This window comes from Paramormyrops kingsleyae, chromosome 1, assembly GCF_048594095.1.
Source record: "Paramormyrops kingsleyae isolate MSU_618 chromosome 1, PKINGS_0.4, whole genome shotgun sequence".
NCBI lineage: Eukaryota > Metazoa > Chordata > Actinopteri > Osteoglossiformes > Mormyridae > Paramormyrops > Paramormyrops kingsleyae.
This window is the reverse complement of record NC_132797.1, coordinates 69,608,023-69,630,149: the sequence shown is the minus strand read 5'-3', so window position 1 is coordinate 69,630,149 and position 22,127 is coordinate 69,608,023. Positions and strand designations below refer to the sequence as shown.

Here is a 22,127-nt window from a genome sequence, read left to right as displayed (position 1 = left end):
TCTGGTACAGTATGTGGGCTTGTTGTCTGCCTGACAGCCCAATAGCCCACATGTGGGTAATGTTTAAGTCACCCCTGCCCACCGCCATAGTCCTCAGCAGTCAGCAGAGGGCGCTGTCCAGAGCTGCCTTGTGGACGCTGCACCGCATGGGCAGCCCGGTCACCTGCGGATGACCTTCTGGGCCTAGAATCACAGGCTCCCATGTGTCTGTGTCTGCAGGATCCTGTCACTGTGGCAGCTGCATATGTCAAAACCCGGGCGGCCGGGGTCTTATCAGTGGGCGGTTCTGCGAGTGCAACGACGGCGAATGCCTCGATGAGGAGACCGGTGAGATGTGTGGAGGTATGTCTGCGACCACAAGCTGCTGTCCAGACTCTGAATAATAGTGTGTGATGTCCATTTGCTGTGGGGTTTCTGTCACCAGTTTTATTACTCCAGGTACATTATTATGTGAAATTTCAGTAGTAGAGTTATGATTATAGTGCCTATTGGAATTTTTCACCTCTACTGGTATTTTCATGATCTGCGAGTTTTATTAGTGAGCGTAGACAATTTCCCCACAGGGATCAATAAAGTATCAGTTATTATTATATGTATAAACAGCTACCTTTAGTATCCATGCAGTTTTTAGAATGGGGAATGCTTTAAAAAGGCCAGTCTGATTAATATACTATATTGTGTAATGTATTCCAAGCAAAGAAGTCCCTCTCAAAACACTTCTCAAAGTTCAGTAAGGATGCTAGGTAATAATTGCTGCTCAGAAGAGCAGTGGTACTACCATCTGATGCTGAAGGATTTTGTTAGCATAAAGGTCTGAATGGAGGAGATAAACAAATTTGCTTCAATCTGCACATATGAAATGGATATTCGCCACTCGCCAGGATAGTGAAGCAAAGGATGCAATCAAAGCACTGAAAGACCTAATAAAATATTTAAATCCTCAGCATGACCCATTCAAGATACAAACGCAAGTGAGAACCAGTAGCAAGAAGATCGCCAACCTGATTTGTCACTTATCTGTAGGATGTATGTAACTTTTCAGTATTTAATTAAAACACTTTAACTACTTTTACACTGAAAATGACTTATTGTCTTTCTATAATTGTAACCCATTTCTTAAAAGTATGTTCATGTCTGTGTATTAAGTTTGTCCAATATTCTGGGCCATTAAAACTAAATTTAAAAGGAGGCTAGTGAGAGTATGTGATCTATTTAAACAGGATATGCCATTATTTCAAAAGAAAGGCAGAAATATAGCGTGAATTTACTTACAGTATACAGTGTCAAGATGAAATGTGTTATATATTAAATTATTGTGATGAAAATTGAAATAATGTAATGAAATGTTATCAACTTGACATTTTTCTTTGGCCTATAAATGGCACCTGTTCCCTTCCTTGAGGTTTTGTGCTTTGCCATTTTGCTCTTTTATACTTTGGGATTTTATTATATAAAATGCTTTTATTGGTTTGTTTCATTAAGAAGAAATTACTTATGCAGCCAACACAAACACAATCATGGAAAATGTCCCCTTTATGATAATGAGAAACAAACAAGAATTTTCTTAAATTTGCAGCAACTGGGAAGGTTTAACTTAGATGGAAAGCTGTCTAAAGGGAGCAAAGAATGGAGAACTCATCTGTTCACTCTCTGGTTTCAGGCCATGGAAAGTGTTACTGTGGAAACTGTTACTGTGCGGCTGGTTGGCATGGAGATAAATGTGAATTCCAGTGTGACATCAGCCCATGGGAGAGCAAGAGGAGATGCACATCTCCAGGTGGCAAGATTTGTAGCAACCGAGGTACATATTTTAAAAAGCACTTTAAATCCAGGAGCTGTTGTCAGACTAAGATGCTAAAAATACTGAAGAATTAAATGAAAATTGTGTCAATATGTCTGAACCAATTGTACCACCTCCTCAGAAACTTTTTTGGACTTGATTATTGGAGCTATTGGACAATGACTTTTCAAGAAATTATAAATTTCTAATACACTGGAGGATCTTAATTATTACTCTGTAATCTCTTGAAATGAGAAAATTGAGTATATGAATTGATTTTGATTATGATTTTTATAGTGGTTTCCTGACTTGAAATATATTCTATATATTTTTTGTGTTTCCAAGGTGTACTTTTACTATTTGTATGCCTAAATTTTGAATGGAACTTGAAAAGGCATATTTTCCAATTTGCTGTGGGTTATTCCCAGAGGTGGAAATTTCAGGTCCAGAAAGTAAAAATTTAAAACCATGATTTAGTCTCAAACAACCAGTAGAGTACTCTGTAATTCTGACTCTATACACAACTGCTTGGTTGAAATTAAATCATGGTCTGTATTTTTACTTTCTGGACCTGAAATTTCCACCCATTTCACTTATCACATTCCAATTAATAAGGCCTAATTCTTTTTTATGTATTCTGAGACTCAGTGTCCCCCAAAACTGTGAGCCTGATCTACATGCCACCCTTGGTGTTTGACTAATCATGGGGATTGTGCTCTACCTCAAAGAATTATCAGGCTTTTCTAACTGCAGTTACCCCAGTACATCATTGGGGTGCATTAAAATGTCTATTTTTCTCTTAGCCTTTTGCGAAGGCACAGTGAAGCAGAGGACATGAAGTGTACCAATAATAGCTTCCAGTAAATTAACAAAATATCAAACATATTTATATCTAGTGAGAGAAATGACTTAAACAGTTAAACAGATTTTTGTTGTGTACCAAGCACTGCTTATGTTAATCTCATATCAAGCGAAAAAAAAGCAGAAGTAGGTCAGACTCAGAGTTACACTGCAGAGTACATGTAAAATGAACTGCATTTATGGACACATGATACCACAGGGGACTGACACAGAATTAGGGGGGTGGGTGCTCAATCGAGAGCTACTGTAAATATTGTGTGATTGTGGTTATCAAAAAGGGGCACACAGAATGCCAAAGGGGGGGGCACTTTCAATTGTTCAGACAAAAGGGGAAGTCAGTTTCAGCCCCCCCACCCCCGCCCCCCCCAAACATGTCTGGATACAGCAGAAGTAGGTCAAACTCCACCTCCTTAGGTGAGCACTGGGGATTCCCTTTGACTGAGAAATTCCACATTCATGGCTGCAGCTCTTCACCCCATTACCACAGCAGCCCGACAGTTGGATGTTTGCGTCACATGAGTCCAACTCCCAGTTACCAAAGGGAGAAAAGATTAGTTGGTGCCCATTCAGCCAGAGGCCTTTAATTCAAAAGAGACGCAGCAGCAGAACTTTAGCGCATGTGGATCGATGATTATTTTCATTTCAGAAGCAGGTTCTAATCCACCCACAGCCTCAAGTGCTAATACCTGGACTAATAGTAGAGTGTGAACTGAATTTCATTCTCTCTGAAATAAGAAAATATAATAAGTGGATTCCTCTTGACGCCCACCACATCCCTGTACTTCTTATGCCTGGAAAATGAAAGGATTCTGATTCTGAAGTCGCTCGCCTTAGTCACTAAGAGCTACTCTGTGAACGAAGGGCCGCTCTCAATACATCAGTTGGTTTTCTGTTCAATACATTAGCTTGCTGCTTACGCTTATACAGTACTCCTTCCTCAAAAAAATTCATATTAGCTGATTTTATCACAGGGGTGGCATGGTGGTGTGGTCACCTCACACCTCTGGAGATCTGGGTTTCATTACTCACTCCAGCTGAATGGAGTTTGGGTGTTTCATCCAGCTACTCTGGTTTTCCTCCCACAGTCTAAAGGCATGATAAGGTGTTAAGGTGAATTGGAGTTACCACACTGTCCGTAGGTGTGAATGTGTGTGTGACTGGTGAGTGAGTGTGACGAGTCCTGTGACGAGTTGGTGCCCCATCCTGGGTTGTTCCCTGCCTTGTGCCTGTTGTTTTTGGGCTCTAGTCCCCCACAACCCCATGTAGGACAAATGGTTATGGAAAATGAATGAATAAATTTGTCAAAAGTCTACCTGACAGTTCTTTTCATTAAAATATATTGACATTGTGACATTGGGTAATTTGTAGGGCATTTTATTGTTTCCTACTTGCAACTTCCCAACGCTTATTTGCAAATCCAAAATCAGCGATACACAATAAAACACAATAAAAGGCAATGGATTACAGAAGTAGCGCATCCTTTGGCTTCTGATCGTGAAAGAAACGGAATACTGAGGCTTAAATATAATATCGACGGATTATACCATGGATATTATAACAACCTACCTGGAAAGACCCAGACTTTTCATGGAGAGAGGGCAGCTGTGCAGTGGCACGCTGATGCGCATTTCTTGCCGTCTACGTCCACAGGGACCTGCATCTGTGGGGAGTGCACCTGTTATGACGTGGATCCCTCCGGCGAGTGGGGGGACATTCACGGAGAGACCTGTGAGTGTGACGAGAGGAGCTGCCATTCGGTATACGACAGATACTCAGACGACTTCTGCTCTGGTAAGGGGGAGGACACTTCCGTTTTCCTCAAATTTGCCGAACAAATGTAGATGTAAATTTCAAGATGATACGACGGAAACAGACTGAGCAGTCCATCTGTGAATCCATTTGTGACATTCTCTTGCACTAACGGTTGTGTTTAATACATATTTTCTCTGTAATTGATTCTGAGTTGCCAGTAACATTTGTTTGGTATGCTGAATTATCAATGCATTGCATTCTCTTCAAATTTAAAATTACAATGCTCATTTTAAATCATTTTTCCTAATAAAGACCACACTTTGCATTGTTGGACACAGATCCTATACATTGTTTTTGAACTTGCTGACCTTGAAATCATTCTTTGCACAAGATACATTTCTGTTTTAATTCCAGAGAACAGAGAAGAAAATTGCCTGGTAAAGAATTTACAGTTCATATTTAATATCCTGGTTATTCGAAAAACAATGTTCCTCACAATGTAATAAAAACCTGTTATTGTGTCATTGTGGGAACCAATTTTCAGGTCCCCACAAAGATCTGTGAATGCAATCAAAAAAGTAAAAATTTTTGCTAAAAGTCTCGTATTTTGTTTGGTTACTTATGGTTAAGGTTAGGGCTGGGTAGGGGTTAAGGTTGTCATGTTGGGATTAGAGTTTTCCCCATAGAAATAAATGGAGAGTCCCCACAAAGATATAATTACAAACCTGTGTGTGCGTGTGTGTGTGTACATGTGTGTGTGTGTTTCCAAAACATAAAAAAGTTTGGTAACAATTTACCTTAAGTGCTCCTTCATAATGCATTTATAATGCATCCATAGAATATTCATAAGAAGCATGTAAGCATACCTTAACATCTCAAAGCATTGCTTTCATAATATTTCAATAAACAACCTATGACAACTGTAATATACATTAACATTAATATACATTAATAACAAATAAGTATTGTGAAGCACCTCATGTTTAATGAATGCTGTATAAATGCATTATGAAGGTGCACTTAATCTAAATTGACACCTAATGTTTAAATGAATTAATTTTACTCTTAAACAAACAAACATGAAGTAAAACTTTATAATTATAAATAATATTCAGAGGAATTGCGCTGCTCTGTGACGTATTTGAATACATTTTCTAATTAAAATGATTTAGACAGTACACTAATTTAATTATACCTGTAAATTACAGCATATACATAGAATTTAGAATTTTAGAATTTAGTGATTAGTTGTCATTGTTGACACACCATGGCACACAGTGCACAACAACAAAATGTTGTGCACAAAATTTAACCCATATGTGGCAATGTGACATAGCAGGGGGCAGCTAACTCAGCGCCCGCGGAGCAGTGCTTGGGGGCGGCACCTTGCTCAGGGTACCTCAGGGGTGCCTTGCTGGTCGGGGATTAGAACCTGCAATCTATTCAATTACAAGTGCGCCTCCCTAACCATTAAGCACTGAATAAGGAAGTAGTATGAATAGTGCATCTGTGATAACAAACTGTATGTTTTATTATGTTTGTGAATTTGTGTCATCATCAAATATTGCAAGTTGTAATCCAGACTTCCAGATATTCTTTTGGGGGATTTCTGTAACATCTAATAAGCTTAAAAATAACCCTCCATCAATCCCATCATCTCCATAGAAGCCCATTAGTGAAGCTAATAGGTGAAGCCTAATTCCCTTGCAGCTACTCACACAGACATGGCTGAAGCCAGCCGTAAGTCTGCAAGGCTGTCTGCTCGGGAGCTGGTGGACAATCAATCCTTTTTTATCTCTCTTTTTTCCCCTCTCTCTCCTTCTGCGGAGTGAAGGTCATGGACAGTGTAACTGTGGGAGATGTGATTGCACGGACGGCTGGCTTGGGAAGAAATGCGAGCATCCGCTCTCATGTCACCTGTCCCCTGAGGCCAGTCTCAGGCAGTGTCAGGGGACGTCCGTCATGCCGTGCTCCGGCAGAGGTAAATACCCTGGCCCTCTTCACCACGTTTTGTCCCAACACAGGCTTCACCCAGTTTGAGTGTGAGCAAAATTATTTGAAAGCGGCTCCTTATAGAAGGACCGAGAATAACCTGGATATGGCTCCACCATACACAGCTAAGGTTCACAGCTGAGTGTGAGTAATGTTACGTGAAGAATGACCATTCCAGATCTCATACGATAGCCAGAGAGCTGCTTCAGAAACCTGTAAAGGAATGGTTCTGCAGTGTTCATGAAATAATTTTAGGTGCTACAAAAACACTTAAAACTTCTTATGAACCACGAAATCATCTTGTATTTTATGTATCCCTGTGACCCTTACCAGGATAAGCAGTGGATGGGATGGATGGATGCATGGATGGATGGACACTGCAGCACTAATACTTTGTTACTATGCAGTATTAGCCAGGTCAGATCTGTGACATGTCGCAGGGCTTTCTCCTGCCCACTGAGTAGACAGCGCCTAAGTGTCAGTTGTGGCGAAAATTAATTTGGCCTGCTGTCCGCAAACATCACCCCAGTGTTTCTGGGTGAGATAAGGGGCCTGGAAGACGTGACAGCAAGTCACGGCACAGGATGGATGAATAGAGAAGAGAGTATGATGACGGATGTGGATATCACATGTTCTGCGTGTTCACGTGTTCCATACGGAAGGAACCCGATCATGGAGGGAAATAATTAACTGCACATTGCTTTCTGAAGTCTAGAAGTAATGATAGTAATAAGTTATTGCAGTTCTTGGTGTGTTAGTTGGTCTGCGGTATAATTACTGATAGTAGCTGTCTGAGTGTCTGGAGCATGGGCACAGTGCTGAAGTCGGTAAGATAATGGTGTGAATTTTTGAGTTACTCACTACTTATTCTGTGTTGTCAGGGCTGGTGTGACCCAGCACCATGCAAGCTGGATTAACCAGAGCTGGTGCAGAGGTTTTATGTGACTAGGTGACCTATATGACCAGACACTGTCTGCATAAGTTGGTTGACTACATCGATCTATACCCATCTTCCAACCACTTATGCAGGTGAAGGTGACAGCAGGAACTAGAGCTTACTGCACACAGCACAGTGTACCAGGCAAAGGTACATCCTAGAGGGGAGGCCAATAGCTTGAACCACTAACTGGACGTAAACTAAAGGGTTTCTGGTCATATTTGTATTGAAATATGAGCTACACAAAATGTGTCAGAACCTAGCATGAGAAAAGTCGGTCAGAATCAAAACACCCTGAAGACTTGCTTCGTACTAGAGAAATGCACAAGGAGAGTAAATCCAGTGTTATCAAGTGTGACTTTAATAATGGAATAACCAACTAATGACAGTGAGTGGAGGAGAATCAGCTGCATGATGAGCTGACGTGTTCCCAGAAAATGAGGTATAAGGTTAATACTGTTTTTGATACATGAGATGTTTCTGATTGTGTTTTTTTTTTTTTTTTTGGAAATTACGCTTCAGTATACTATGCACATCTTGGCTATGAAGGAATAGAGGGGATTTGCTAGATCTTTGGTAAATGTCACACAAATATTTCTATAATCATAATAGCTGTAGACTATTATTCAGACAGAACATAAATATATTTATTGACTATATTTTATGTACTTGCTGTCTGAAGTAATTGTCGTATAGTAATGCTACTGCTTTAGTAAAATACCATTAAAATCAGTAGCATTTAAAGTGTGAAAATGTGTGGGTATAACAGAGAGAATGCTAGTGAGTAATGTGTGACAGTGTCTGAGTATAATAGAGAGAATGCTAGTGAGTAATGTGTGACAGTGTGTGAGTATAACAGAGAGAATGCTAGTGAGTAATGTGTGACAGTGTGTGAGTATAACAGAGAGAATGCTAGTGAGTAATGTGTGACAAAGTGTGAGAGATGGGGGGGGGGGTTTGTTCAAGAGAGCAAAAGACAAATATGTACTTTCCAAATGGAAAGTATTTTACTTTACAAAATAAATATTCTGAAATCCATCCGGTTTTACAACAACGGCATACATATACGTATTATGTTTCATCAATAAATAAAATCACAGAATTTACAATACATTATGTTTAATGTTTACATTATGTATATTTAAAGGCATTGTGCCTTTGGTTTAGATCCAGTACTACACAGTTATTCCATCGTCTGTGCTTGCTTTGGAAGTATCCATTAGTTAAACTGGAAAATGGACGAAAGACAGAAAGGATCTTTGTCGTTTTTGGGGTGTTTTTTATTTTCCTGTTGTTGGAGTTAGCCTTTGTTTTGCTATGGGTAGGTAGGGTAGTGACATTATTTAAAGTGGAATAAACTTGCAGATGTTGACTGGCAGAAAGATATGTGCCTTGTGATGATTAGCAATCTATTAAAACCTAAATGATTTGAATAATGGCTGATTGCAATCACTCTCTTCCAGTTCCTTAATCTGATTCTCCTCTCCTTACCACTGGAGAAATGGAAGTGATTACCTAATGGAGAAAAGTCACTTAACAGTCAACTAAATGTCACCTAACACCGGCAACTGTGTGGAGAAAATCCACAGAGTGACAGAGGTGTAAACCTCTGCCTGAAAATCTTTTATCAACCCTTACCTTTCACAAATTTGACATTTAACAGATACAGTAACATGCCCATTTAAATATAACCTATTTAATAAGTTTTGCTGGAAAATTTTACTCCGCAGGTTTATTTAAACAGAGGTATAATTGAATGTTTGTTGGGTGTTTAATAGAATAAAATATAGAATGAGAACCAATGCAGAATTGGACAAAGGAGCCATGATATCTGGAGTTCATTGTGTTGCCCCATCTTCAGATGTAGGGGGGTTGCTCTCTCTAACACTGGCTAACACACAGTCTGTGTGCCCTGAACATGACAATAGCAGGTACCAAACAATGATACTTCATCATATCCTCGTGACCCTGTATAAGCCGTTGGAAGATGATGGATGGATATTTAGCGAGTTGTTTACAATTTTTTTTTAGAAAAAAGGCAGATATTCAAATCCACACATTGTGAATATACTGTCGAACTGATACTTTCCTTTGCATACTTTCAATTTGCTATACAGTGTATGCACTGTGTGTTCCTCGCAAGCTCGAAAGATGGGTAAATATGATTTCTTTTGTGCTTTCATGAAAATTATGTAGAGACCGGAAACTTTTATATCTTGTAGTGTGTGGAACTGCCACACAGAGGAACAGAATTATGCATCATTTTGCTGTGTATTACGACCATTTAGGTAACATTTGGCTGAATAGTCTATCTTTCAATACACAACTTCTAAACGAAAGTGATTCACTCCCTCATCCCCGATCATTCATTTCCTCTGAGCATTCAGTGGTTCGTTCTTTTGATATAGTTGAAAATGTAGCAGTTATCTTAAAATCTTCTATCATTAGCGAAAAGCTGCCGGTTGGCCATCTAACCATAGTAGGACATTGTTCGCTTTACCTTCCCATGGCAGAACAAGTCAAAATATAAACAAAGTGGAGGCAAAACCTCAAGAGCAATTTAATACAGCGATTGCATTTTTGTGCATCATCAACATACAGTGAGAAGAAAAGTCCACAAGAACATTTCAGTAGTCAGAAAAAGGACATTTATAAAATATGCACATCAGTCTAAGGCAGGGGAAGGCTTCATGTGGGAATGAAGTCCGTAACTGTGGAGGTATGAGACTGCACTGATACTCAGCGGTAATGTAAATCCTATGACGAAGATTGTCTTGGTTTAAGGGTCTTTGCGTCCTTAGTTATGTGGCGTTCTGGTTTGCTTCATTCCTGATTTGTTCTATTGTAACATGGCATAATGTACATTCCTTAATTTGGTCAATAGGTAGAAGCTGAGAATCATGGGAATTCCATGTGTGTTTGGTTTTATACATGATGTTTATGAAGTTGGACAGGGTGCTGGCTCAGTGGGCTCATCCTGCATTGGGATTTTGAATCCTGTTTCCACTCTGTCTGTGTGGGGTTTGTTCCCATTTTGTTGTGCAGGTTTCCTTCTGAATTCCAAACACATGAAATCAGAGTTATAGGCATCTCTGAATTGGCCATAATGAGTGAAGTGCAGTCTCCAGGCGTCCTGACCAGGGTACCCCGTGGTGCCTGGGATAGACCCTGTGATGCTGTGCTATTGCCTGATACCCCTGGGATTCAAGGCTTCGCCAGGGTTCCATGTGTGTGGAGTTTGCATGTTGGGCTCCTGTAGTCATGGGGTTTCCTCTTGGTACTCCAGTTTCCTCCCATGGTGAGGTTAATTGGAGTTGCCAAATTGCTCATAGGTGTGAATGGTGTGTGACTGTGCCCTGGGTTGATTCCTGCCTTGCGCCTGTAGTCTCTGGGATAGGCTCCAGACACCCTGTGACCCAGAACAGGAAAAGCGGTAACAGAAAATGGACGGATGGAGAAACATAGGTTCCAGTAGAATTACCTCAAATAATCTGTATGCAACTACTGTAACATCACCTTATCTATATGTAGCAATTCTCAAATATTTATCATGTTTCATTCATTACCCACATAATCAAACATGGCAAAAATCCAACGTAAAGAACCTTCAGTCCAAGCTTTTCCAATGCGAGATTTCAGCTGGAAGGTTGATATTTGAAATTAAGATTATTTGGATTGTCGAAAAAAAAAAGATTAAAATGTAACAGTAATGGGAATTGTTGAGTCTAAGAATTTGAGATTATAAGAATATGAATATTATCTTCAGTATTACTGTATGTACTATAGCAGGACATTGAAACTTTACAATATATTTTTTCTTTTACTGTAGTTTCGTTTTGTATTTCATGGAAAAGCTTATAATTTAAAATAAAAAATAAAAAATCCAAGTAGAAGTAAATAGACTCCCCGTTAGAAGGGGCCATTGCAAGGTGAAAGTTAATTGATGAGTCAAATATGTCGTGACATCATTTGTTGCTATGGTAGCAGGATCAAGCAGACGGCGTTATCAGGAAAGCAGTCTGGGAGGTTGGCAGAAAGACACAGGTTGTTTTTCTGTCTGCCTCTAGCCTATGCACTGATGGGTGTCAGAAAATGACAGCTAAAAACGGTAAGGCGAGGGGGGGGGGCATGAGGATAATTATCCCATAGCAGTATGCAACTCATTCTAATGCTCTACCAATTTACTGTGAAGTCATCTAAATCTGGAACTGCATATACTGCTTTGGGATTAAATCTTCCGTGCATCTGACATTTTCCTGCAAATTAATTTTCAAGATCAACTTGTCATAGAGGAACCAACAGCCCACCATTTCCTGCGGAGATTCAGGGCACCCCTGCCTAAAAAATTCTTTTGAATAGACTTTGACAAGGATTCCTAAAATTGAATGATTTCCTTTGGTAATTATGTATTATTAACATTAATATCAATTTTTTCATAAAGCTGACAATTTATACAGGTATTATTTCTTTATGGTGCTTGACAAACGAGATAGAAGCCTAGTCATTTTCATCAAACTCAGCAACATGTGCTTCTTTTTTTCATGTGTGGAACATTAAATCCTGGAACAGCGTAATTACAACAATGGCAATGTCATTATCATAGCATTTTCCACATTGGGATTAACTTTGTACCTGCCTATAAAACAGGTCTAAGTCTCATGTCCTGCCATAGCTGACTAATTATGAGTGCATTATGTTGACAACTGAGACAAAGACTTCATGTTGGCAGTGTTACTATGGTGACCCTAATGGGCAGGAAAACAACTTGGATTCTGCAGCAGGAGGTTCTTTTCAACATACTGAAAGGCTCTAATTACCATCGCTAGTTGGGATCCTGGCACAATGAGTGTGATTACTTTGATGATATGGAAGCAAAAGAACAAGCCACTCAGCTGCTCGTGTAGTGTTGCTCTGTCAGTGAAAGACAATTCTTTGTTATTATGTGAATTGCCAAGCACTCTGAATAGGTATTCATTTATATCTAACTCTAAAATGGCGCTCTGAGAGAGAAAGTGTTTCTGAGTAGTTTTGTCTCTAAAGTTCTATATTTAATAATACCTTACAACAACAGACAACCATATTATAACATACACTCACCTAAAGGATTATTAGGAACACCATACTAATACGGTGTTTGACCCCCTTTCGCCTTCAGAACTGCCTTAATTCTACGTGGCATTGATTCAACAAGGTGCTGAAAGCATTCTTTAGAAATGTTGGCCCATATTGATAGGATAGCATCTTGCAGTTGATGGAGATTTGTGGGATGCACATCCAGGGCACGAAGCTCCCGTTCCACCACATCCCAAAGATGTTCTATTGGGTTGAGATCTGGTGACTGTGGGGGCCATTTTAGTACAGTGAACTCATTGTCATGTTCAAGAAACCAATTTGAAATGATTCGAGCTTTGTGACATGGTGCATTATCCTGCTGGAAGTAGCCATCAGAGGATGGGTACATGGTGGTCATAAAGGGATGGACATGGTCAGAAACAATGCTCAGGTAGGCCGTGGCATTTAAACGATGCCCAATTGGCACTAAGGGGTCTAAAGTGTGCCAAGAAAACATCCCCCACACCATTACACCACCACCACCAGCCTGCACAGTGGTAACAAGGCATGATGAATCCATGTTCTCATTCTGTTTATGCCAAATTCTGACTCTACCATTTGAATGTCTCAACAGAAATCGAGACTCATCAGACCAGGCAACATTTTTCCAGTCTTCAACTGTCCAATTTTGGTGAGCTCGTGCAAATTGTAGCCTCTTTTTCCTATTTGTAGTGGAGATGAGTGGTACCCGGTGGGGTCTTCTGCTGTTGTAGCCCATCCGCCTCAAGGTTGTGCGTGTTGTGGCTTCACAAATGCTTTGCTGCATACCTCGGTTGTAACGAGTGGTTATTTCAGTCAAAGTTGCTCTTCTATCAGCTTGAATCAGTCGGACCATTCTCCTCTGACCTCTAGCATCAACAAGGCATTTTCGTCCACAGGACTGCCGCATACTGGATGTTTTTCCCTTTGCACACCATTCTTTGTAAACCCTAGAAATGGTTGTGCGTGAAAATCCCAGTAACTGAGCAGATTGTGAAATACTCAGACCGGCCTGTCTGGCACCAACAACCATGCCACGCTCAAAATTGCTTAAATCACCTTTCTTTCCCATTCTGACATTCAGTTTGGAGTTCAGGTGATTGTCTTGACCAGGACCACACCCCTAAATGCATTGAAGCAACTGCCATGTAATTGGTTGATTAGATAATTGCATTAATGAGAAATTGAACAGGGGTTCCTAATAATCCTTTAGGTGAGTGTATATATATATATGTGTGTGTGTATATATGTATATATATAAATAAATCAGTGTATTTTTATGTTTCTGTGAAAAACTCTTAGGCAACCCAAAGGATATTATTTTAAAATTATATTTATGTTGGTATAAAACTATAATGCCTGTAAATTTTTTTCTTTTTCTCTGAGCAAATATACACTTACTGCACAGATAGGTTTAAACATATTTTCTTTTGGCTGCCTAACACTTTACATAGCACTGTACATCCATTTATAACTTTTGTTCAAGATGGAATGATGAACAGAATCATGCAAAATCAGAACAGTCATTGGACTACGGAAGGGCTCAATCTGTGGCCATCAATACCTGGGCATTTGTACTGGGCCTCAAAGAAACGGCTCTCAATCCTGTATAAAGACTGAGTACAACAGACAAGTCATGGCCTTACTTCCTACCCAGTGCCAGGAAACACACTTCCTTAAACTATCCTTCCATTTTCCATTCAACCACTCATCTACAACAGAGTCACATACCCTAAATACTGTAATGGTGCTCTGGTTAACCTTTCTGAAGTCTTCATCATTACACTCTGGTACCATTTAGCTATAGTCAGGGACACATTCCAAGTACAGCTCCCTGGAATGCAATGTCCCCTAATTCACCGCAGGAGTAGATGAATGAGAACTGATATCAGTGTGATCACAGTTACTGGTGTGTTTCCTTGGAATGGGCAGTTTACCAGCAGCTGTGTATTTTCAGGTAGGCAAGTCAACGTCTAACTAGACAAAATAATTGATCATAAATTTACCTAATAACCTTGCTACCACAAAGACCACTTTGCAATGTAGTCAATCAGCAGCGAGACTCAACAGTCATGTAGCTCCATTGAATGTAGTCCAAGAGATAACTGTGGGTGATAATCCAGGATAAATGACTAGTAGAATAAATTTACAAGTATACCTGTGTAGAATGAGAATTTTGCTTTGAGCATCAGAACTCGGCAAAGGTTAAATGAATGGCTGCTTCAGTGTGCTGAAAGGTTGGTGTGTTGTTGGTGTTTTTGGTCTCTATGGTTCACCCAATGTAATTAGGTTACCACATGTGGCAGTAAGAGGTGCATTTCAACTGATTCCAGATGTGTAAACTGAGGCCATGAAAAAGGTCAGATTTTCCTCACGGTTCAAAAGAAAAACCATCTTAAACCGTTTGAAATTAAAATATACGGTGACGCTTTGCATTAAGTGCAACTTCATAATGCATTCATTATGCATTCAGTGCACCTTCATAATACATTCATAATGCATTCATAGAACATTCATAAGCAGCATGCAAGTACACCTTAACATCCTAACATCCTTTAACTACTTTAATAAATTAATAACAAACATTACATGATTATACAATTATAATGTTTGTTATTTTTATATAATGTTTCTTATTAATGTATATTACAGCTGTTAAGGGATGTCAGAATGTTAAGGTATACATACATGATTTATGAATGTTTTATGAATACTTAATGAATACATTATGAAGGTGTACTGAACGTTTTATGAATGCAATATAAAAGCATTATCAATGTGCAGTTAATGCAAAGCGTTACCAAATATACTTTAAGGAATCTTTATATTCACTGTGTCTTATTTAAATTAGTGTACATTTTTTTATTTTCTTTTTTTTTTTTGGGGGGGGGGGGCAGTTTAAAATTGCACTAATTAATGACGCTCCTGCTCAGTCACACTGTCATGTTCTGATGGAAATTTTCAGAAATTGTTATATACAGTATTCTATTTCAGAAGTTAATCTCACACGATACAATAGAGGGCTATGTGTAGCCTGATGAGCCAATCAGAGAGCTCCATTGGTAAAGACCAGTGGAATTTGATGTTGAGCTGTGGTTTCTGTGATAGACATAGTGCAAACAGACTGGCCAGATTCTCTGGCTTATGTATACCAAGACTGCAGGGCATCCAGTTCTGTTAGAAACTTCAAACTTTCTCTTTTCCTTTCATGTAGTCCTATAATTATGACCATACATAATTTCAGGGTGTATTTTATCCAGCATCATACTCAGCTACTCAGTTATGTAATTGATATCGTTCCTGTTTTCTAATCACTTTCCTCTATACTTTCTTCTCCATCTTCTTCATTTTGATTTCCATTTTTTTCTCCTTCAGCTTCATTTTGGATACTACTTTTCTAATTTTAAATTTTTTTATTACAGTTGTTAAACCTTAGTTTGGTAGTGTATCATGCTGAGAAGATTCAATTTATTTTTATATAGTGCTTGTGCCAAAATGTTTTTTCAATGTGCCCCAAAGAAGCCCAAAGCAGAAAATTGTTACATATTGTTTTAGTATATTTTATTTTCTAACATTTCTGTCATTCAGCGCTGGAGTAAGGTGAACACTCCATTGTTGGTACACCAAGGTGGTATATAGGGAGCGATTGGGTGATTCTCAAGTGCTGTGACCAACTTATTTTTGGTACCTCATGTGAGGAGAGTTTACTTTTATTACATTGCCCTTAATTGTAGGTATGTGTATAGTACTGTACATATATAAGATACTCCTCTACTTATGAACGAGTTACGTTCTGAATGGCCGTTTGTAACTTGAAATGTTCGTAAGTCATTATTCAACATCATTTTAAGGGTATACGCAAGTACAAAGAACTAGGATGCTGGGAGTACACAGGCTACGCTGCTGCGCGGCGGGAGTAGCGGGCAGAAGTCGTACTAGGTGCAATTGGCGCGCAGAAAAAAAATATGATGTTGCGGACAGGAAACGGGAGCCCAATGAACGCAATTTGGACTTACAATCCTCTTCATTCCCATGTCTGAAAGTTCATTAGTTGAAAGTTCGTAAGTAGAGGAGCGTCTGTACTCTGAACAGAGTCGTGCTAAAACTCCCCCAGAAATTTTGAACTTGTGAATTGTTCATAAAAGGTTTCTATCAAACACAGTGGACTTGGATGTCCAGCAAATGCTATACAAAGTTAAGTGTGTTATTGTGTTTCATTCGAGGACAGTAGAGGCCCAGAAATTGGACCTTCTGTGCTTCAGCAGAATTCAATATGACCGTTTCCTTTGTGTTGCAGGACAGTGCCAATGTGGTCAGTGTACCTGTCACCCTCTGGGGGACAAGAGGCTGCACGGGAAGAACTGCGAGTGCGATGACCGCCAGTGTGAGGACATGGAAGGCAACATCTGTGGTGGTCAGTCTCATTCTTTGCATCACCATGTAGCCAGTATATTCTGCAAGGGGCTTATCACAAGCTCTTGTTCTTCATACTCACAATGTGTGGATGAAGGATGCACCTTTAACTGCTGTGCAGTCAAATTGTTTCCTCTTTTCACTTTTTCCTTAATTATAGAGGAGGCTATAGTTAAACCAGATTATATGTCTTGCAGACTTAATGCATACTCTTCAGGAAGAAGCACATATTGTTAAAAAAAATTGATTATATGAATCAGTACAAGCCTATCCTGTCAGAGGAATGTTCTAATTTGATGCTGTAATTTTGTTTATTTTGAGTTTTAGCAGTAACTTTTTTTAATACAATCGCTCAAAAATGTAGACCTAATTTTTATGTGTTAAATTATATTTTACGTAGTGTCATGTAAAACATTATGTTAATATCATTATATTTTATTAAGTCTTACTGGCTTAAGCTTTAGTCATCAGCTGACTGTACGTCACCCCGCTGTTTGTCTCTGGTCCTACATTTTCTGTGTGTTTATTTTGCTTTATAAAATACATCTAGAATATTAGCAGTTTTTTCAAAAGGTAGCGGGCTGCTATCATTAACAAAAACTAAAGCAAACACAACTCAAAATATGACAATAAACAACAAAACTATACATACTGATTCTGAAACTAACAGAAATAAAATAGTAACAACCGTCAAATAATTTCAGTTTTTAAAAACTCTTTAGGTAATGTTTTGTGTCGGAGAAAACACAATCCAGTACATGTAGCCTTCAGATGACCGCATCTGGAACAGGGTTTTCCCATTTCGAGGACATTCGTACATAATGTGCAGTGTGAATTCACACAGGAGTCTCTATAGATCAGAAACATAAAATAGCTCTTCCACTCTCCATCTATCCCTAGAAACAAGATTACTACAACTAATGCTGAAATGAATAAAAACACACTGAAAACTGACTAAAATGAAACTATATTTCAAATGAAAATTGATGGTCAAATGATAGAAATTATAAGGAGTATGATGACACTGCTTGATACCCTCGGCCGGATTGTTATGACTGACAGCTGAATATTGGAAAGCAGACACTGTGCTCCCTTTAGCTCACACTGCCATCTCCATGGGCATTTTTCGCAGACACAAAGCCATCCTATCACCTGCATTTTGCACGCCAGAAAGCTCCGAGACAACCCTCTCTCTGAGGGCCGTAGGAGCGCCTGTGACAGGTGCTGATGCAGCCCTGGACAGTACCCCGGAGGCACGTGTCCCTAATCACGGCCAGCCTGGCTGGCAGGCTGCACAGACAACTATATAACAATCTGGTGTTTTCATCCCGATTTCTCTGTCATGATACATCCAGATGTAAATAAATTCTCGCAGTTCAAGATATCGATTTAAAAGTTTTTAAGCTTCCTTGCTTTAAAATATTTTCGCACACTTCAATCTGTGTTATTAGAATGGGCACCGATTATATTGCATTATTGTTTCAGCCTTTTGGATTAGTCCGCTTCATACTGAATGACTGTCATGGGATCAAGTTCAGATTTATAAGACGTAAGATCTTAAATAAGCGTGTATGCCTCGTGGCACTATTAGGCATTGCAGGGCTCTTGGGGGGCTTAGGCTGACGTGGGTAGGGGGAGGGAATTAAAAATGATGGACCATGAACAATATGCTTATCAAAGCACAGTGTGCAAATGGTAAAACTTATCGATCAGCATGAGGGGGTGGAAATGCTGTCAGTAAAATTGGCCGATTGGGAGGGTGAGAGGTATCGCCCCAGAGGATCGATCTGCCAAATTTAAGATGTTTAACAGTTCCCTTTTTCACCATGACCTTATTATAGCTGGGGTGGGGGGGGGGGGGCTATACTGTCTATACTGAAAATTGTCGCTAAAAATGCAAATAAGACATGTCGTTATAATTTTAATAATTATATTACCATATTACCTTCTTTCATTGAACATTCCCACCTAGTTTTGTTCAAAACTCTTTTTTTGTTTTAATATTTCAATGTATGGTGGTCCATCACAGTTAATAGCATATATCTCTTATCTTAAGGGGACAAAAAGTATTGTAGAATACTCCTGGATGTAATTCCTGTAACACTCATCCATGCTTCTCATGAGACCATGCTGCCAAAATTAAGTTTAAATATGTATATATTTTGCATAATCCTTCACCAGAGTGGTGTGAAAAACATTTAATTTGCCATGGGTTTCTCTGGAAAGGTCCCTTCCGCTTCTGCTGATGTGCAGAGCCTTGTCTTCTCCTTATTTAACTTTGAGTCATCTCGCTTCTGGTCTGGCTCGCAAATCTACTTACCGGACAGAAGAAAGGGCAAACATCACACGAGAATTAGAACTTAATGCCATCTAATTGCCAGGATTTGCTGACCAAAGCACAGGCAGATGAAAGACCTTGTCCTTTGAGGCCAAGTGGCCTCTGTGCTGACCTGTTCAGAGAGACTTAAGGCTCTTTATCATTAAGAACTAAGAAAAAAATCTTAATTGGTATCAGGTTTGCTGATTATATATAATGAACGTCATCCGTGGAAAGGTGAATGCATTGAATGCATTATTATGAGGTAGAACAAAGCACATTATTTATATAGTTATAAAACGGGATTATGTAATTCAAATCCTGTTCATTCCACCAGATCTGCCCATGAGACGAGCCAATCACAATGTAATATTAACTAATATCAGTATTTGCATGCTGGTGTACAGCAGTGCACATCGCATTGCCTATAAAACGAGACACGCCAGGTGCAGCTTAATCAAAGGGCTGTGTGCCACAGTTCCAAGGCAATTAAATGTTCTCAGAGGATGGGTGATCAAATTATTTGTTTATGCTGTCCATCCAGAAAACGTGGGATCTAAATGATTTGACATAATTAGTCTGAATGTGGTAGTGAAAACTTTTTAAAAATTCAAAAAAGAAATCTGAACTTGCTTTAATAGTGTCCTGATACTGTCTCTGCTTTAATGTCCATTCACTGATTGAGTCTGATTTAAGTATTTTATTGAAATATATGGATGCTGTACACTTTGATGAATGGGAATGACATCATTTCCATCCTATCCATAAAGAACAGTGCTACTTGTTCTGGCATAGCATGAAGGAACAGTTGCAGTTGTGATTTGCATGTAAAATTTGTGCAGACAATGTTTTATTGTATATTTTAGAGGCTTATCTCTATTTCTTTTGTAACACTATGGGTTTCTACTCTCTGCCCTAATGTGGGTCAAGTGAAATGGTATTATTTACTATATCTTACTGAGTGTTTGTATGTACCTGCTGGAAAACACCAGCATTACATCCAGGTTCTACCTTGGATTTTGTTCCTTGCTTTATGGTATTAGCCTAGACGTGGACATGCTATTGATGATGCATACATGCATTGATGCAATACGAACAGCTGTGAAATATATGCCCAGCTGTCCTCTGTCAATGAATAGGATCAAAATAGAACTCCAAAAATAAATTTTGTGCGATTGTGCACCCATTAGCGCTACGCTAGCTAGTGCACACTGTACAATACCTGCTGTAGGAATTACTGTATTGTATGTCACTGTGAGCATCCTAGGCTTACACACATGTCCCAGCCTCATTCTCATGCCTAAAAGTCTGTCCAATTTTCCTATTCTGATGTACGTCCATTTTGATGTACGACCTGTCTGTCAGAACCGAGCTCAGTCATAAGTCAGGGACAGTCTATTTTTGAGAGCCCCTGTCACTTAGGGGCCTGTGGAATTGTTACGGCGTGCTGGCCCACCATAATATGCGTGGCATGACAACACTTTTTTTTGTTTTATTTAAATAAAAAGTTCTAGAAATGTATTAAATTTAAATGAAAATAGCCAATAGTTTGCTTTCAGTTCGCAGCCAAGCACTTAGAAAATTCAATCAAAAGTGAAAGAGGTCAAAGGATGAATATGTATGTAGTGACTGTGTCAGGTCATTTTTCATAAAAGCAGCGATGTGCTGGACATGATATTCACCAGAGAATTCATTTTATAGCAAAATTGAATCTTCCCATATATAGCGATGAAGCTCTGTTACTGCAGTCATTAGCAGTGTCTCCACAGATCAGACAAAATGACACAGGAAGTCTATCAAAAAATTAAAATCTTTTTTGACTAATTTATGTGTAATTTTTGACGAATTAGTCAAAATGAAGCTTGCCTAATCAGAATCAATCAACACAATCTTTCGCGCACTACCTTTATTTTAGAGTTCATACAAGTTACCAAAGTATTGTATGATAGGATAGGCATATACTGTATGACCCTTCAGATCGCAAGCAACACAGATTATTCCTTAATGAAACAAAAATCCAATTTTAAGCTTCTGCCTTTGATACCCATATGGTGTAACTACAAGATGGAAATGAAAACCATAATAAAGTACTATAATGTTTAAATAAAATAAATAAAATGTTACATCCTAACATTATTCTCATGGTAACAAGTATCAATGCATTTCTGTCAACAATTATAACATTGTTTCTGTGAAATGCAACGTTTTCAAAAGGAATCCAAGTGTCTTGGACTGTGCACCAGATCAGACTCAGCTTAAACCATGTAAACCCTAATCATACTGGCTGGACTGGTTAATGGTACCCAGGGCTGCCCACATACCCCTCGGCTCACCAGGAAAATGTCCAGTATGCCAGATGACCAGTGCAGCCCTGACAGTAACTTAACACAACAAAACTCCATCCACACCCTACTGTCTAGTTACATATCTACACAGTAATGTGTCTGAAGCTGCTATAAACAGTTAGAAATGCTGAAATCCATCAAATGCACGGATGATACAACACTGATTGTACGGTTTTAGTAGTACCAAGAACAAAAGGAACCCACATGCGGTAATGGATAAAAAGCTCTTGTAACTCAACAAGAGCATTGCACTAACGCCACAAGGTCATATGTTCAAACCCCAGGGAGCACACATAAATTGTAACCATTCCCTCTACTATAATTTGCTTTCGATAAAAGTGCGAGATCATTGGATATATGGAGTAATCCTGGCCTCTGTGTCCCAGGTCACGGCTTCTGCTCCTGCAGTCGGTGCATCTGCAGCGACGGCTGGTTCGGAAAGTTCTGCCAATTCCCACGGAACTGTAACATGACCGATGCAGACAGCAAAAGTCTATGCGAGACATCTGATGGCGTGATGTGCACCGGCAGAGGTAAGAGAGCAAAATCTATAGCCACTGAAGCATCCCCCCAAGCTGTAGATGTGCATCCAGCCAAGCAACTTAAATGACTAAAATGTGTACATATTACAAAGGATGT

At 39.2% G+C, this 22,127-nt stretch overlaps 1 protein-coding gene across 4 annotated transcripts in view; it reads left to right on the top strand.

Moving 5' to 3' along the window:
• itgbl1 (integrin, beta-like 1) overlaps positions 1–22,127 on the top strand; it is a 48,799-nt gene that overhangs the window by 19,763 nt on the left and 6,909 nt on the right. For all 4 annotated transcript variants that reach the window (XM_023815102.2, XM_023815028.2, XM_023814949.2 and 1 more), the window contains 6 exons: positions 220–342; positions 1,661–1,801; positions 4,292–4,432; positions 6,228–6,374; positions 16,711–16,827; positions 21,875–22,021. In XM_023815102.2, coding sequence (XP_023670870.1) covers positions 220–342; positions 1,661–1,801; positions 4,292–4,432; positions 6,228–6,374; positions 16,711–16,827; positions 21,875–22,021 — 816 coding nt within the window. The remainder of the gene's footprint in view (positions 1–219; positions 343–1,660; positions 1,802–4,291; positions 4,433–6,227; positions 6,375–16,710; positions 16,828–21,874; positions 22,022–22,127) is intronic.